This window comes from Pan paniscus, chromosome 13, assembly GCF_029289425.2.
Source record: "Pan paniscus chromosome 13, NHGRI_mPanPan1-v2.0_pri, whole genome shotgun sequence".
Classification (NCBI taxonomy): domain Eukaryota; kingdom Metazoa; phylum Chordata; class Mammalia; order Primates; family Hominidae; genus Pan; species Pan paniscus.
This window is the reverse complement of record NC_073262.2, coordinates 31924975-31944465: the sequence shown is the minus strand read 5'-3', so window position 1 is coordinate 31944465 and position 19491 is coordinate 31924975. Positions and strand designations below refer to the sequence as shown.

The window sequence follows — 19491 nt, the reverse complement described above, 5'->3', positions numbered from 1 at the left end:
CACCGCGTATGACTTATATGTAAAACATAGGGAAGGATTGTGTGGAACAATTGAAGTCAACCTCTCAGGGAAAGGCAAGAATGCTATGTGAATCTGCCTAAGGGCAGGATTTATGGTAGCAGCAGTTAAAAAAGAAATCTTAAAGGCATTCCCAGAATAAGGGTTACCCAGAAGTCAACATGGCAGATTAACACCCAATATAGAGTTGCTTTAGCCTCCACAATAATGTAGGGAAATAAATATAATGAAGATGGCAGTATTTTTTAAACCATATTTCAAAGAAATCTTCTCTTTGAAACATGGAGAAGAAGAATGCATATGTCACTATATGCAACATAAGCTTATATTCATATCTATTTAGTATATCCAGGACAAATTTTATTTAGTTCTAGGAATATACAGTGAGATTTTTCTTACTGCCCCTTGACGTTAGATATTATTCACCTTACAGTGATCAGAGATACATCTTTTAACATCCACCACTTGTTCATCAACCTTGTCTGTCAAATGGAGAAATCTATGTGGCAAATGCAACAAGAAGTTTTCCTTGACCCAATAAAGATACAGGCCCTTCCTTAAATGGCTATGTTGAAATATAAATTCTTAAATTATATACGTATTTACATGGCTTCTCCCCTCTAGTGAACTATCCTGGAATCTGTCAATTAGATTTATTCTATGTACTGTCTATTCTTTTAAAATGGGACTCTCTCAGAAATATCCCTCTGGATACAAAATGTAGGATTTGTATTATACATTTTCTCTAACATCTAGTTCAGCCTTAAAACATTAAGGTACACATCTCATTTTTCTCAGTGACAGTAAAGGGGCGTAATTTCTATTACACAGGTCTAATTGCCTTGAAGAAACATCATAAGGACTCAAAACATGGAAGTTATTATTATTGTTGTGATTATGCTTTGAATTCTTAAGTAACCAATGTATTCTCTGTCTCTGGGTCTGTTTCTAGTGTCAAAACCCTTGTTAGCAGGAATTAGATCAGATTATATTAATAATTATGTAGTGGATATCTTTTGCATATTTTCTCATCAGACAATACACGTCTATATTATCTTTTATCTCAGTGTGTATGAATAAATGTCAGAGCTATTTGGGTCATAATTTGCTATGCGGCTGTTGTGTCTTGTTATATATTTCACTGTAATAACAGTGAGTTATGATTCACAAAGTTTGCCTCCTTTTATAAAAGGTGCATTTTAATTTGATGTTAGAAACAACGAACTTTAAAAATGTAATTGGCCTTAATATCTTTTTAGATTCCTTTGAAGATATACTTACCACAAAAATATGCTCCTTGGGAATTTGACAATTGAGCTGATAATAGGATATATCATTTTTAGTTTACAGGCAAAAGCAAATGCTTCATTATTTTGTTGTTATTTACTACATCATAAAAGAAATTTAATTTTAGCTAGCTGTGTGCATCTAAGTCCAGATATCGTTTGATAAAATGAGTCAAGTGGGAAAACTTCCATTTCTTTATGATGACACATCAAATATGCCCTTATCTCTAAAGACATTAAGAATGATTGAGTGAAGTCTTCCTACTTTGTTTTTTCAGTATCTTTAGACATAGTAGAAACATCTAAATTATGATATGTTTATTTTACAGGAGCCAATGAGAAAGAAATAGCCCTAATGAATGCTTTGACTGTAAATTTACATCTTCTAATGGTAAGTTTTCTTTCCCACTAATGTTTAGAACACATTCATTTACAGAATCTGATGTTTTTCTATCTTTAATTCATGAGCTTCTGGGGGTTTACTTATTTAAAAATAAATTGTGAGGTTATTTTCATTTTTACTAGGAAATGCTGGACCGTTATATAATAGCTTCTTCCTAATCATGGAAGAGTTGACTCTTGAGAAGAGCTTTAGAATAATGAACAGTTCTTGTCTGGGAAAATAAAGAATAAGAGCCATAATGGGTAAATAGGCAAACTACACGCAAGCCTACAAAACAGTGATGTACAATGCTAGCAAAGCACTGACCTTTTTGGAAAGACAATTTTCTATTGGCTTCAGCAGAGTGAGTTAGTGGATCAGTATACTTTTGTATATTAATATAGGTTAAAAAAGACTTGGAGAATTAAATTTTTAAAAAGAGGTCTAGTACCTTAAATGAGTTAATGTGTTTAAAGTACTTCTTACATCTTACTCAATAAACAGTTTTACCTTAAAGTGTCAAATCTATTATCTATTTGGGATGTTGTGTTTAATGGTGACTGCCCAATGCTTTAAAGAATCTTGACTTCATTTTTTCAAGTATGTTTTGGAAACATGTCTACAAGTTCAGATATCCCTGGATTTGACTCCCAGCTAAATTACATAATGCTTATTTGAGGTTGAAAAAGGCTTTTGGCATCTCTAAGTCTTAGTATTTTCCTTTGTAAAAATGAGAAAAATAATATCTACCTCAAAGATCTGCATGAGAATTAAATGTAATAATATGTGAAAATTGCTTTAGTACCCTGGCCAGTGATCAACACTCAGTTAACAGTAGCTATCATCTTCGTTGTTATTATTGTCAATATCACTCTCTAGGAACTGTGTGGAGAAATGAAAGAGCTTCACTGAACAAATGAGCTACTATCAATACAAATAAGACATACATAGACCATAATATTTCAGTGTCATGCCATCAAAATTATCATGAAATGCTTTGGGAAGATAATTTTTCAATTAACAGCTTTTTTTGTTGTTAATCATCAGATTAAGTTAATCATCATTTTAAGTTTCATCAATTAATATATAAGTAAAGTTTGAGGATTCGTTATCACATTCACATTTTCCCCCGAGTTTGCTGTTTCATTGATAAGCAAATTGAGCCAATATCTTCTTTCTCTTTGCAATTCACTGGAAACATGGCTAATTGAAAAGGTAGCCCTGACAAACACTTAAGATGTTGAGTTAATTAATGTCTTTAAAATACTGGAGATTGTAAAATGAAAAGTGTGACATAAAATGAACAAATGTATAAATTGTGTATTAATGCTTTCTGAATAAATCCATTTTATTGCAGTTATCATTTTTTAAGCCTACGCCAAAACGATACAAAATTCTTCTAGAAGCCAAAGCCTTCCCTTCTGATCATGTAAGGACTTCTTCAAATTGTATTTATGTTCTTTCTACTCTTCCTAGAGCAGTGTACCATTTGCCTGACTTGAATGTTTACTCACTGGGCTTTTCCAAGCAATCTTACAATAAAAAGATCTGTCAAATGCTTTTGATTAAATTTTTAATAGATTATAGCTTTATTTCTTTTGTTAAAGTAAAACACGTGTTAAGGGAAGAGAAGATGGAATAGGAACATTGATTTATTAGTCTTTTTAAAGACATTGAGCAAACCACTGCTCTAAATCAAGTGCAGTTATAAATGTTTTATTAATTCTTGTTGCTCTTTTATTTTATGAAATCAAATCAATACAAACCCCAGTGCTTAACCCTTTAGCTAAATAGAATAGGAATATAAACTTTTATTTGTCCAGTTTGTTTTTATAGCATGCTAGCATAAATGTTGGCCCATTATTATCAAAATATTATTTATTAGAGATTAAAAATATTTCTTGTGATTTACTAAAAAAAGTCACATTACTTTACTTGATGATGAGATGTTTATTCTTACTTGATAAGAAATTTAATAGTTTCAGACACAAACACAAATAAAAGTACATTGTAAGGCTGGGCACAGTGGCTTACTCCTGCTATCTCAACACTTCAGGAAACCAAGGCAGGAGGAACACTTGAGCCCAGGAGTTTGAGAACAGCCTGGGCAATATAGTGAGACCTTGTCTCTATAAAGTAAATAATAAATAAATAAATTAATTAATTTTAAAAGTACATTTTATATTTTAGTTTTGGTGTTAGAGAAACTTTATTTCTCTATATTATTGCTGTCTTTTATTCTAGCCGTTGTAATTTTAGGGCAAGTAATTATGTCAAAAGGAATAAAACCCTAATATCTTACTAAAATGGATCAAAATCCTAATATCTACAAAAGATTCCAGGTCGGTGTGGGGGCTTATCCACATGCATATCTGGTACTCTTAATGAAGTAAACTTCTTAATGCCTTTTTTTTAGCTAACTTACTCTTCCTAGGGTAAGCCATTTCTATATCCTATGTTCAAGCATGACAAGTCCCTACCATTCATTTTGCTTATTTTGCAAATTCTGGTTTTGACTTAGATTACATGATTTAATTTCGTATTCTAAAATCTCTTATAATTCCTTAAGTCAAGGAGATCCCTCTGTTTTCCTCTATCTCAAAGAATGTTCAGAATTCTATATGTGAATTTTATTAAGTGGTTCTTCTCTGTTGTGTATTTTGTTTAGGGGTTTTAACCTTCACCTTGGATTTAATGTAATAATATGCCCTTATTTTTACTTTATTATTTGTTATTTCAATGTACTTCTGTGCTCTCAGCTTGATTTGATAAATACATCATCTTTCCTTTTTAGTATGCTATTGAGTCACAACTACAACTTCACGGACTTAACATTGAAGAAAGTATGCGGATGATAAAGCCAAGAGAGGTATATGAGAAAGAAAGAAATATTCGTCATGCTTTGTTTAGTATTGATTTTTTCTTCATTTTCCTCAAAAGTTTATTAAAATCTTCATTACTTTAATGGAACTCTCAAGAAAGCATGAAGGACCTATACTTCTGTTACTATTAGATCATTTTGCTTAAAATAGAGAATAACTCAGATGTGTATTTATTTTCATTTTTCAAGAGCTAGCCATATGGCAAGCAAACTATTTTTCTGTTAATACCACTGGATTCTGCCATATTCTTCAATGGGATGGGAAAAGGGTGACAAATTTGGTATATCATTTTCAATTCCAAATGTCATGCCCATGGGTGCCATTAAAATCATGCTAAAGACCAGAATTATTTGTTAAAATGGAATCGTGACTATATTTCATGTCCCCTCTTACTCTAAGTATCAAACATTTTCTTTGTGTTTAGACTAGGATAGTGGAGAAAGGGATGTGGTATAATGGGAAGAGCTTTGGCTTTACAGTCTGGCTAATATTTCCAGTGAAATCTCAGACTCTCCAGTTTACTGGGTATGTGACTTTGGGAAAGTTACTTTATTCTCTGAGACTCCTTTATATTTAAACAGATAACAAAAGCATGTGTCTAATCAGGCTTGACCTAAGATCTAAATGTGTACTTTACATTAATAGAGATAAAAGGCTCACAGACTTTGACATTTAAACCCTGCAGCTTGTGTAATTTGTCACTAGTCGAATCATACAGAATAAATTTTAGGTTTCACATAAGATGCTCCCAGGCCGCTAGTCATTGTTTGGACAATTACTTCTTTCAACCCAGAATTACTTTGAATAAATTAAAGATGTACTCTATTCACTTCCATTTGCCAACATACAATAAATTAATGGAATAAAAAGTTCTCACATGAGAGGATAGAAATTGAGAGGATATAAATTGTTACTTTCTAGCAAAAATGAACATAGCTGCTAATAATCACATAAGTGACCAATATTGTGGAGTTTCATGAGTTACTCATAATCTTGGGACCACTGTTGAGCATTACCTAGAACAAGTCAACATGAGAGAGGGCCGTATCCTGTCATTGAGAAATGTATTTCTTATGTGCTTAATACTGATTTTTTAAGATATAAATTAAGTATTAGTATCTATAATACTTTCCTTACCACTTTATTGGAAATTATGGTGGGTAAACCTTATTAGATTATTTTAAGAATAAAGAGTTTTGGATTGCCAAGTTATCAATTTTACTTACAATTAATGACATTCTTTTCTTTATATAAAGTATACTTCACTTAATAATTCAGATATTTTAATAACAATCCCATTAATATTGGGATGCCAATTTTTATTGATGCCCATTTTGTAAACAAATTCCTGGTTTCTTCTAGTAGAGTTTATTTCACACCCACACACATACACACTCACACACACACACACGTACTCTCTTAACACGGAGCAGAGTAATTGGCAAATACCAAGATAATTAAAAATTAAAAGTAAACTATAGGATAATATCTTAATGAGCTTCCCCCAAATATTAACGTAATTAATGATGCATTGACCTCAAAATCATATCAGACAGCACTGGAGAAAATTCATGGCTGGGTGCAGTGGCTCACGCCTGTAATCCCAGCACTTTGAGAGTTTGAGACAGGCAGATCACGTGAGGTAGGGAGTTCAAGACCAGCCTGACCAACATGGAGGAACCCCATCTCTATTAAAAATACAAAATTAGCCAGATGTGGGGGCACATGCCTGTAATCCCAGCTACTCAGGAGGCTGAGGCAGGAGAATCACTTGAACCCGGGAGGTGGAGGTTGTGGTGAGCCAAGATCGCACCATTGCACTCCAGCCTGGGCAACAAGAGTGAAGCTCCGTCTCAAAAAAAAAAAAAAAATTATGAAAACTTCAGAATTGCTAGGATACAGGATACACATAGGTACTTTGTATTTAACTAATTTTTTTCAGCTCAAGTTGTTTGCAAGACCAAATCTAAATTCATTCACAACTTTTAGTAAGTAATCAATTATTAGTAGTGGCAAGATATAAGGAAAAAACCCCTCTATTATAGTCAGTTTTATTGATATTTTTCTTCTTGTTTGGGTCTTGAGCTTTAGATTAGTTTGGAGGAGATTTTAATCTTAATCTAATAGATGATATTGGCTAGGTAAAACTCAGATAAAAGATGTGTAAGTGTTACGTTTTCTTTGGTTTAGTTTAGTTTAGTTTAGTTTTTTTCTGAGACAGAGTCTTGCTCTGTCACCCAGGCTGGAGTGCAGTGGCACTATTCTCGTGCCTCCGCCACCCAAGTAGCTGGGATTACGGGCATGCACCACCACACCTAGCTAATTTTTGTATTTTTAATAAAGACTGAGTTTCACCATGTTGGCCAAGCTGGTCTCAAACTCCTTACCTCAAGTGATCTGCCCACCTTGGCATCCCAAAGTGCCAGGATTACAGGCGTGAGCCACACACCCGGCATGTTTTCTTTTTTTGGAAAAAATAACAGGATATCAGATTGATAAATGCAATACCAATTTCTGATTATTTATCTTGCTATATAATACTTCATGGACTTCTTGCACTTTGTGGTGTTTTATTAGTCAGGAATAAGGAGAAAACAACTTATAGCTGTGGAAAGAGTACAAATTAATTTTTAAAAACTAGAGAATAAATCAAGCAATTAGGCTTTTGAAGACTTTCACTTTAAAAACCACTTTTTACTTTTTAATTATCATTTCTTAATAATAAAAATTATGCTCAAATGCTGCTCTTATGCCAGATTTTTAAAGAACCTTAATCTGAAAAAAAAAACTATTTTATAATGCAAAAGAGCTCAATGGTGAAATTTAGATCGGCAATATGAAATTACAAATTTATTATTATCGATATGACCTAACTTGTGCCTAACTTGATTTAGGGGGAAGAAACCTTAAGAATAGAGGATATCCTTGAAGTAATTGAGAAGGAAGGAGACTCAATTGCAGTGATCCTGTTCAGTGGGGTGCATTTTTACACTGGACAGCACTTTAATATTCCTGCCATCACAAAAGCTGGACAAGCGAAGGTATGCACGCCATTTACTTCTTCCCACCTTACTCCAAACATCACTCTACTTAAGAGTGTTCTAATTGCATGACTTGTGAAGTACTTTAGCTTGTGTCTGAGTAAAACTATTTCAAAAGTTAAAAAAAAAAAAAAAAGAGTAAGCCTTGGGCCAGGCATGGTGGCTCACGCCTGTAATCCCAGCACTTGGGAGGCCGGGGCAGGGGGATCACGAGGTCAGGAGTTTGAGACCAGCCTGACAAAAATGGTGAAACCCCATCTCTACTGAAAATACAAAAATTAGCTGGGCATGGTGGTGGACACCTGTAATCCCAGCTATTCGGGAGGCTGAGGCAGAAGAGTCACTTGAACTCGGGCGGTGGAGGTTGCAGTGAGCCAAGATCGTGCCCCTGCACTCCGGCCTGGGCAACAGAGCAAGACTCCATCTCAAAAAAAAAAAAAAAAGAAAGTGAGTAAATCTTACATTTTTAAAAGAAAATCTGTATTCTTTTTTGCTTCAGGCATCTCTATTTAAACTGCTTTTTTTTTTTTTTTGCCACTTCTGTGGTCTCACCTCCTTAGTAGCAGCTGCTCTGTGCATTTGCCTCTAGTCAGCAGGCCAGGCAAGCTGCAGGTGATGCCATTGGTACTCAGCTGGTCAGTCACCAGGAAGCAGACAAAATACTTAGGATAGGAACTAATGCTAGGTCTATTAAAAATTCAACTCATACTTTGTCATACTATAAATCACTCTATAAATGAGTTTTCACTTAATGCTGAGTATCTAAAGATGAAGAAATGCAGAATTCAATTTTATCAGTAGATCAAATTTTATACAAGTTACTTTAAGGAGGCCGTTTTATTCCTAAGACTCTTGAAAATTTTTTATACTGCCTGTAACGAGAGCTTTTTTTCCTACCCACTACTAAATCACAGTTAAATTGTTTTGAAGTCATGTCTCTTTGTATGTAAGTGTTTGTAAAAAGTGTTTTTAGTATTTATTTGAAAAAAAAGGGCAACATTCAACAGTCACAATTTGTGTTTAAAATCTTTAAATAGCACTTCTATTTCATTCAGCAATCAAGCCATGTATTTAAAAATGTGACAATTGAATTTTATTCTGAACATTAATAAGTTATGGGATTAATATACATGTGAAGTCTAGTTAATATATTCATTTATTGAAGCTAATGAATGGAACTAATGAAAATATATTTAGCACTGTTATCAGCAGTCTCTAGGAATTTCTAACAACGACTTCCAACTGCTTTGATGGATAACTCTGAAAGTGGTGCATTACAAAAGATATAAAGATAATGTCTTCTTAATTTAGATGTTAAATGTTAAGCACCAAAATAAAGGGAGGCCAATAAAAAATCATATTTTAAAATGTTATGCAAGTAATCAGCAGTCCCTGCTTCCTTAGTATACACGTATGTCTCATTAACCTTCCTAGATATGAGACAGCAAGATACAGAATAAAGACCATGGGTTTCCATCACACAATCTGAGGTTCAAATCTTGGCTAGGTCATTTAATTGTTACACAATCTTGAGCAAGTTACTTGACATCTCTCTTTAAAAGTGCTAATTTAACATAACAGCACCCACCTTATAGGTTCAGTATGAGAATGATGAATATAAAACACCAAATGGATTGGCACACATTCTGCTATTAAATGATGGTTTCCTTACCTTTCTACTCTTCTCAATTAATATGACATTATAAAGTGGTTGAGAGACACTTTCTTTTGTTTCCCATTGAAACACAAAATAAATTTGTTTACTTTAGGTTTTATACATAAATCTCATACTTAAGTACTTTGATTGCTAAAGCCATTTGTTAAATGTTTTGCAGGTTTTCTTTAACTTAAAAAAATATAATAAATGCCTACCAAGTTAGTCTCATAGAACTCTCAGTCAAATAAATGAAGGTAGGAATGAGAAGCTTTAAGTGTAACTATGAAGAAGCAATCAATACTATGGGAATCAAATGGGGATATAGCAGATGTAGATTTATCCATTATCAAGATTATTCTAACAAATTTTTACCCTCTTGCTATAGTTCCTCCTATTATCAACCAAGGTGAGGCAAAGTTCTTTGAAATGTAGACTTCGATAGGTCTCTCCGGTGGTCTAGTCATCTGTGAATAAAACTGAAGAGAGAGGCAGAGAAGAAATTAAAGGTGTCAATCAAGAAAGAGATAGGAAATTCTAGGAACAAAGGGCATGACACAGTCACTGGTAGATTTGGACATGTGAGGCAAAAAACGTTTTCAGAAATAAAGCATGGTGGGAATACAAAATGATGGTGGGATGGAGCAATGAGAGTCAATCAGGAGGTTCTGAGGTAAAATCTTCATAGTCATGTGATAAGGAAGAAGAAACAGAAATTGTGAAAAATATTTTAATTTAAGAAATGTATGTATACCAAAAACAGCATGAATCATAAGCAAATAGCTTCATGAGTTATTTTGAGGCCTTATAACCATCAACCCATCAAGAAAAAAAAAGTATTTCCAATACTCAGAATCCTCAATCGTGTCTTCTTCCAAATACTACCTGTTACCTTCTGTCTCTGTCCACTTGGGCTGCTATAACAAAATACCTTAAACTGGGTAATTTAAAAACAACATAAATATGTTGCTCACAGTTCTGGAGGCTGGGAAGTGCAAGATCAAGATGCCAGCAGACTTGGTGTCTGCTTAGAGCTGCTGTTTGTTTCACAGATGACGCCTTGTTGCTTTGCCCTTCCTCACATGGCAGAAGGGCTAAGGGAGCTTTCTAGAGCCTCTAATACAAAGGGACAAATTCCATTCATGAGGAATCACTTAATCATGACTTAATCATTTCCAAAGCCCTGACCTCCTAATACTGTCACGTTGGGTATAAGGTTGTGACATATAAAATTGGGGTCTGGGGAGACCAACATTTAGACCATAGCATCCCCCTTTCAAATTTATAATTCCCCTAACTTCTAACCACATAGGCAGATTTGTCCATTTTGAACTTTATATAAATCCATTATTTTGTCTAGTTTTGAACTTTATATGAAGGTATATACAGGTTGAATATTCCTTACCTGAAATACTTGGGACCAGAAGTATTTTGGATATTTTTGGATTTTGAAATATTTGCATTATACTTACTGCTTGAACACACCAAATCTGGAAATCTCAAGTGCTCCAATGAAATTTTTATTCTTTGAGCATTCTGTCAGTGTTCAAAAAGTTTTGGATTTTGGAGCCTTTCAGATTTCTGAATTTGGGATTTTAGATGCTTATCTTTTATAAAGTTTTTTTTTGTGTTTGGCTTATTTGCTACTTTTATATGTGTGAGATTCATTCATGCAGTACCTAGCAGTACTTTTGTTTGTTTTTGTTTCTATTTCAGTGTATTTTTACATAGTATGAAATAGATCACAGGTTTTTTCCGTTTTATTTAGGGTAGATATTTGGATTTCATTTTCATTTGAGAACTACTAATATAATAATACATGCTACTCTAAATATTCACATAAATTTTGGGGGGTATACATTCATATACATTTCTGTTAAGTATATAGCTAGAATTAGAATTCCTGGACCATAAGGTATTCGTATATTTATTTCTAATCAATAATGCCAATCCTCCAAAAAAATTGTTCTTCTACCAGCATGTATTAGACTTTCTGTTTCTCTACAGCTTCACCAATAGTTACTATTTTCAGTCTTTATAATTTTAGCTGTTCTAAGTAGTTTGCAGTGGTAATGCATGGCAGTTTTATTTTGCAGTTCCCTGATTATTGATAAGATTGAGAATCTTCCAAATACTTGTTGATTTTCTATATATCTTTTATGAAATGCTTGTTCAAGTGTCTTGCCCATTTTTCTATATGGTTAGCTTTCTTTTCCTGGTTTGATTGTAGGTGGTATAGAAATTGATTTTGAAGGAGAGAGAAAATACAAGATTTCAAGTGGTCATCAAAGAAGAAAACTAATTAATAAAAAGAACAATTGATAATATGACTTTGATTCACACAATGGATTTAAGATACTGAGGCTTTTCTTAACTGAGGAGGCCTGAGATTGTAGCAAGTGGGGGAGGCCAAGGAAAACAGGTTAGAGAGCTCAATCACAAGGGAGGGCCAGCATGTGGCAAGAGACATCAGTTTGAAGATGCTTCTTCAAGATGAAGATGTGCCAACCCATCTTTTTGGAGCTCTGTCTTACTTCCATGTTTCTATATTTTTCATATTCTGTTACTTGTTTCTACTAGGAACTTCTTTCCTACACCCACTAATTGTAGATGTTTCTGATTGTCCCCTGCATTGTATCTCTAGTGATTTTTAACCACTGCCATAATTCATCTACCACTGTCAAGTGCAGACTTCAGGCTACTCATACAATAGGAAATAGCCTGCATCTCCCCACTACATCTGGATGTCCTATATGTACCTTGGGATCAATATGCTCCAAAGAGATTTGTGTCATCCACAAGATGTCTCTACTGTATCATCATGTCACCATCTTTCTGGACCAGTACACTCAGCTTTTCTGTTCTTGACCTTTTTTAACCTATCTCTTATTAATTTCATCCTTTCAGGGTCTGTCTTTCTTTTAATATTTCTGAATCAAAGATGAATGTTTTCAGCTACAAGAAACAAATGTTAACCTTGGGTGAAAAATGCAGATTTCTTTTTCTCACCACGAAAGACTTGAGGCAAGGGGCTGCTGGGGTCCACTCAGCAACTCAATTATGTCTGAGTGCCATCTCCCAAGTTTCCTTAGAGTTTTCTCAGACTTTTTCCATCACAGTCACAAGATATTTGTCTCAAATCCAGAAATCTCATTTCTATTTAAGGCAGAGAGAAGGAAGAAGGGAGAAGCAGCAGGGCAGCTTCATCTGTTTCTTTCATCCTAAGTGCTAAATCTTTCCCAGAAAAAAACCTAGCAGATTCCTGCTAATGACTCACTGCTTCCTGAAATGGCAGCTAAGAAAGAGCATGAGTAAGGAAATATTTCACATCTATGGCCCTAAAGTAGAGAGAGACTAAGAGGAAGGGGTTGGGAGTGGGGTTCGGGTTGGCTAAATATAATATTTCTTATGTTCCTCAATTATACCCTCATAGGATCTCATTGTTCCTAACCCATTTTCCTCTTTCCTCTTTCATTGCTCCTTTTTCCTTTTTTTCTATCCCTTTATTCTTCCCCCTCGCTCTCCTTTCTTTTTGTTCTCTCCCTTGCTCTCTCTCTTTCTTTTTTCTTTTATCGTCTCATTTCACAAAGCATTTGAAACAACTCATGGAAAATTGACAAGTTGAAAATAAGATATAAAGCAAGAGGAATCAAGACTGTATGCCTAAATCATCTTGAGGTATGAATAGACTTTCCCACAAATTTAGATTATAATAAGAAATAGGAAATAAATAATGAAAAATATTTTAATAAGAACTCTTGATGTGTTAGGTAGAATAGTTATTGGTTATAAATAAATACAGTCACAAATGTCTTCACAGTGATAGATGTTTATATTTTACTCATGCATCGGGCAGGAATTAACTTTCTCTCCATCCATTAATTCAGGTTTCCAAAAGATTCATGGTTGTGTCCTTTGGCTTTTGTGTCCACAGCCTCTGTCTGGATTCAGTCAAAGGAATGCACACTAACTTCTTTAAAGTCTTAGCTTAGAAATGGCAACATTTACTTCCACTTATATTCCATTGACTAACACTCAGTCCATGACCTTTTCTGGGAAATGAAGTATCACTGCATGCTCAAGAATAGCTATTAGTTTTGCTACACCTGGAACTAGTTATTGTGTGTTCCTGATGGAGTAGGATACTTATTCTAAGACGCAGTATGGCATTTTCATTAACAGAATGTGTAGATCAGAAAGACACAGTCAGACCTGGACTTGACTCTAGGTCTCTACATTACTTTTCAGCATAGTTTTAATTCACTTACTAATGTGAGTTATTTTGTCCATTTAACAAATTAGGAAAATAATAGTGCCAACTTCACAGGTTTGTTCTAAAGAGAATGAAAAGGTATGCATTTTAAAAATACTTAGTGCTTAGCAGATGGTAAGCACTCAATAAATGTTAGCAGTTGTCAACATGTTAAGAAAAAAAATTGGACTATCCAGGCTTGTTGGAAAAAGAAATAATGAAGAAATGAGATTTTTTAGGCAGAAAGTGAAATATCCAGAATTTTTTATTAAAGACTGTCACTGAATAGTTCCACACTAGAATTAAAAAAAAAAAAAGAAAAGAATAATCTAAGCAGTTTGGCCAGGACTCAAGAGACTAGACTGAAGTTTTAAAAAGTTAAAGAGATGGAACTTACAAAAATTTTAATAATCTTATTTTAAAAAAACTCAGCACAAACTCTTTGTACTCCTCCATCCCTTTCTAATTTCATCTAAAGTGGCTTAAAGCACATGGAAACTTAAATGGGACCTAGTTGTTAGGAAGAGCCAAATAAGTATTTGTTGAATGAATGAATGAATGAATGAATGATTCCCTTAATTTCTCACATCTTTTACACATTTTAGTGTACCTAATGGATGCTGGCATATTTGTTTTTTTTCAGCTTACTAAAAGTTGAATGCAAATGGTGGTTAAAAGGAAGACCAAATTCTGCAAACTCCAACATTGTTTTATTAGCTTCTACTTCTTTGTGTGCCATATGATGCTTTGTTTGGGTGCAAACGTCTCACATCTCTTAGACTCAATCATAAGCTGTTTAAATTATTAAAAAATAATAATCACAATGATAGCCCAGGCAGTTTGAATAAAAATGAATTACTTCTGGATCCAGAATAATTTAAGGCAAAAATCAGAAATATGAATAAAGACATCATTAATAAAATCATTTAGTAAAATCACAGGTACCCAAACCACATTTAAATATGAATATCCACCTCAGTGAACCTTCTATTTATCTTCAGATAGTCCTAATTATTTTTTAAAAACAATTTTGAGATTATTTTAGAACACAATGATTGAGTGATCAAGCCTCAAATTTCTACAGAAAGCTTGGCCGTGATGCTTTTAGTCCTGAAAATTGGAAATCAACTGTCGTAATATTATAATAGAATAATATCTCTGTAATATCTCTATTACAGTAGAATGATATCAATAGTACATGGGATATCAGAATTTGAGCAATTAATTAGCTAGAATAAATGAGTACTAAACACTTTTGTGTACAAATATAAATTAGCATAATGTATGAAATTTTTATCCATAAAAATTAACCTCTTTCATAAAAGTTTAATACTGGAATGTTAAATAATAAGTCATCTTTACCAGAAATTGTTGACATTAGAGACATTTTGCTATTGTCACTGGCCATTCACCGAATAGGATCTTAGTGTATAAGAAGAATCCTGTCGCTATTGTTTCTGTAGTAGAACCATAGAGTAGCATGCATTTGGCTCTTTTATCAGTACATATTTGGTCAGTAAATTATAATAAAGGAGTTGCAAATAGAAACACCTAACTTAACCTGGATTGTCAGGGTGAGACCTTCTTAAAGAAGATGAGATCTGAGCCAATTATAGAATATGGGTAGAAATTATCAGGTAAAATCCCTTCTAGAAAGTTAGAAATATTGGTAGGATTGCAGGGAAGCAAGTATTTCAGTGTAATTTGTATAATTTTAGAAAAGGGAGGACAAGTCTATAAAGCAGACCAAAGGCCAACTAAAGAAGGTCCCACTAAGCCATTTAGCTTTGCCCTGAAGACCCATGGAAAGCCATTGAAAGGTTTTAGCCATTCAAAGAGCCATATTTATATTAATTTTACAAAGAAATATCCTGCATATGATGATGAGAATAGATTGAAATGAAATACAAGTGGACGAAAGGAGGCAATTGCAGTATCTTTGCAAGAATTTGAAAACTCTCTGTTGGGTGGGCGCCGTAGCTCACGCCTGTAGTCCCAGCATTTTGGAAGCCTGAAGCAAGTGGATTGCGTGAGCCTAGGAGTTCGAGACCAGCCTGAGCAACATGTTGAAACATCATCTATATAAAAAATTTTAAAAAATTAAAATATAGCTGGGTGTGATTGTGTGTGCCTGTAGTCCCAGCTACTCAGGAGGCTGAGGTGGGAGAATCACTTGAGCTCAGGAGGTGGAGGCTGCAATGAACCAAGATCACACTGTTGCACTCCAGCCTGCTGGACAGAGTGAGACTCTGTCTCTAAATAAATAAATAAATAAATAAACAAATAAATAAATAAATATGCTCTGTCATTATGATACAGTTCAAAAGATGAAGGTATGAAAGGACAGATCCATTTCATGCACACAATTTTTTTTATCTCAGGGGAAATCATTTTTATTCATCCTCATTCCCTCAGTGACAATAAAAACAGGTTACATATAAGCATCAGAAATAAAGTATCTGTACTGAACTCCTGTAGTTTAACTCACCTTTGGTTCTATTCACAGAATTCAAGAAAAAGACATGTTAAACACACACAAACACACACATATATATATTTGTAAATATTTGTGGGTATGCTTATATATGTGTATATGTACGTGTATATATATACTTGACACATATTTTCAGGGTGATAGAAGATATACTATATCTGCTTATGAAAAATGTTGATTAAGGAATTTACACCTGTATTTTGATGTAGGGGAAAATGACATAAAGCTTAGATGCAATGTTCCATTAGCTAATTGGTCTTTACTCTTCACTTTGGAAATAGTGGAAGATTGTTTTGTTCAGACAGATAGTGAACAATCTGTAGTCTTAAAGCCATGCAGGTGGAAGCCTAAAATATGTCAAATAAGTCAAAATATGTTGGTGAGGATCAGTGCCCAAGAATCTGAACATTTTGAGCTGTTTCTAAGAAGTCTTCATCAGGTGTTTAATTTAAGCTTTTGATTAAATAGACCATTTGAGAAATAATTATTAATTCTCAATGGAAATGAAGCCTGGCCTCCAGATGTTGTTATAGGATTACAGATCTGGGAAAAGCAAGCCTCCTGGTTGTCAATCAGGATCTCTGCTTCTGCAGCCACCCTTATCAAAGCCATGAGGGATATCTATTTCTCCTGAATTAGCCTCATTCATTGGCATAACAGCTAAACCTAGGGCCTCCCGAAGGAAGTGTTACACTTAAGTTTTTTGTAGATGATAGATGTTTCATAAAATACTTAAGTTGCCTAAAGCCCAGAGTATATTCTTGAATATTCCATTTTTCATGCCTCTTGACTAACCAAGGAAGGCAGATTTAAGTCTTTGTTAAACTGAAAAATGAAAATGTTCCAATGTGAAATGTACACATCAGTTCTAATTTATTCTACCCTCCATAAAAATGGAAAAGGAAGGCTATGTCTCATGGCAATAAAAATGGAATTCCAAAAGATCTTTGAGCAGAAAAAAAATTCCCAATAAAATATGAGAGATTTCTTCCACACCATTCTCTGAAATTCACTTCTTTCATCAGTTAAATTATTTATACAAACAAGATTAGGGATGTCAACATGAAAGGTTAGTCGATTTGAAGAGAAAATATTTTCCCAGCAGATAATCTATCTTATGGAGGAGGGTGGTGAGCAAAGAAGATAATCATCATATTGTCTATAAAACCTGGCATCAAAGGAAGCAATTTAGAAGCAGTGTCTTCGAGAATTGTCCCATAGTGTCTATGCAATATTATCAAATTCAGTATGTAAAGAAATATTTTAAAATAAAGTAAATTTGGTTGAGGAATAGGCCATTCATGTTGACACAGTAATCAGCAGAAAAATACCTTATGGGAGACTGTTCCTTTATTTTATATCTAAATGGGACTATCTCCAGATATAACTGTCACTAGTACGTGATGGATAAATTAAATACTTGCTTTAAATCCACTTTATAATAAGACTAGTAGGTAAATTGATGAATAAAGGTTAAAAGTCACCGTGTGTCTGAAAAGTCAGTTGGACTTTGTTGGGACAGTTGTGATTGGCACCATATTTTGCCTACTTGAATTTCCTGCGTCGTGTTTCTCCCACAGGATGACCATTGTTCCTTTACTGATTGTGGAATAGAATGCAAATAACTTTAGCTCTTTATGATTTTGCATATGCTGAATTATCAGTATCATATTTTCCACTGTTCTCCTTCACATAACATATATCAGCTAAGCCAAAAGTTGTATATATTCCCTGTCTCAATGTCCTACTTTGTGCCTCCTTGTCTTCCTTTTTAGCTTTCCCTCCACCTACATATTCCCACAAGTGAAGATTCTCCTTTCCTCTATTCCCAGTCAACCATTACTTGCTTCACAGGTTACAACTTGTCCTAGAGGTTTGCTTTGTGTAGGCCCTCATTGTATTAGCAAACATGGTGTATTTTTAAAATGTAGTCATATGCCAACAATAGGAAATCATGAGATTTCATATAAAGACTCCTGGTTTCAAATATCTTCCAAAAAATTAGAAGTTTGACAACAATGGACCTTCATTCCTATAGGTGGCAACACTGGGTAGCAGCTCTGTCCCTTAGATGGGGCTTAAGCTCTTCGACACAACATCCATGTTTACCCACTGAGCCCACCATTGAAGCCAAGTCATCGCTGGTGAATATATCTATATGAATACCACAACATTATGTGTGTGTGTGTGTATGTATTCATGCTTATGATATTCTTACAATGAAGTGTAAAATAAAGTATTTCTTGCAGGCCCAACTCGTACATTGCTTGACTGACTCTTGTAGAAACCTGCAAATGAAATCCTTGACTTTTATTGGCAACATTTTCTCACTTTTCTGTATCAGGATATATCTGTCTTCCTGTTATACTTCCACACCATGATGAAAAATGTATCATTGGCCACCGTTTGCACTGTCTTATAATTACTTCTATGCCTATTTTAACTCTCAAATTTAGGAAGCTATGTCAGCAGAGTGTTCAATGACTGATTGAGGGTAGACCTTGCAAATTTCACAGATTCATGTGCTTTGCACATAGTCTTTCATCATTAAATACATACCTGCTAGACAAGTGAATGTATAAATGTGTGTACATCAGCAGTCAAGTGGGCCAGGTTGATTTGATGGAACAGTACTGCATAAAAAGCACAACTGTATTCCTGCTTAAAAAGAATCAGAAGCTTCTACAGAATAACTTATAATGGTTAATTAGTCTAAAAAATCAAGATGCTTTTTGTAAGTTTTGAGTTCTTTTTCAAATTCCACTTCTATTCTTTGACACACTTAGGACATGCAGACTGCTCCGTTAAGTCATTAAATATTAAATGAACTAAATTAAGCTTGAAAAACTACCTTAAGCTATTTTTCCCATCTTGAGTCTCAGAAATAAATCAAACAAACTACATTTTGTGTGAGGTCCTTGCTAGCCAGAGAAAGACTGTAGAAGAGAACAGCATGACTGAATTTATTTAATTTTTCTTGGTTTTCATACTTACTTTTGACAGTAAGTAAAGACAATTATTTTTTTCTGGTAAAAAGAAACAGCTGAAATTTTCTCTTTCAAGCATATACTTTATTTAAAGTGGCGTGATTATTGTACCTGCAAATTATACAATGGTTTAGGGGCTCAGGATTGGTTTGCTTTTCCTTTCTTCCAAACCCTTTACTCTTATCCATCCAGCTGTCAGTTCTCTCTAATACCTTCTCAATTCACACCTTTCCCTTAAATTTCATTAGCAAAATGCTCATTTTCTTCCCTCCTCTTATCTCTCATCTCTGGATTTGACAATCTTGCCAATGTCTACTTTAAGCAAGCAGAGATGAAACAGTGAATCTAGTCTCTGAAATAATGCTTCGTAAAAATGTGAATGATAATAGCTACAGTTGATGGCCTACTGTGTTTCTGGTACTTGACATGTATTTCCAATTTTCCTAGCAACCCTAACAGTAAGTTTTCACCACTGCTCATTTGAGGAGAGTGAAT

At 34.1% G+C, this 19491-nt stretch overlaps 1 protein-coding gene across 10 annotated transcripts in view; it reads left to right on the top strand.

Annotated features, from left to right (window-relative positions):
- Positions 1 to 19491, top strand: part of KYNU (kynureninase) — a 290523-nt gene that overhangs the window by 207403 nt on the left and 63629 nt on the right. For all 10 annotated transcript variants that reach the window (XM_055108492.2, XM_055108490.2, XM_055108491.2 and 7 more), the window contains 4 exons: positions 1634 to 1695; positions 3044 to 3115; positions 4481 to 4555; positions 7463 to 7609. In XM_055108492.2, the coding sequence (XP_054964467.1) occupies positions 1634 to 1695; positions 3044 to 3115; positions 4481 to 4555; positions 7463 to 7609 (356 nt within the window). The remainder of the gene's footprint in view (positions 1 to 1633; positions 1696 to 3043; positions 3116 to 4480; positions 4556 to 7462; positions 7610 to 19491) is intronic.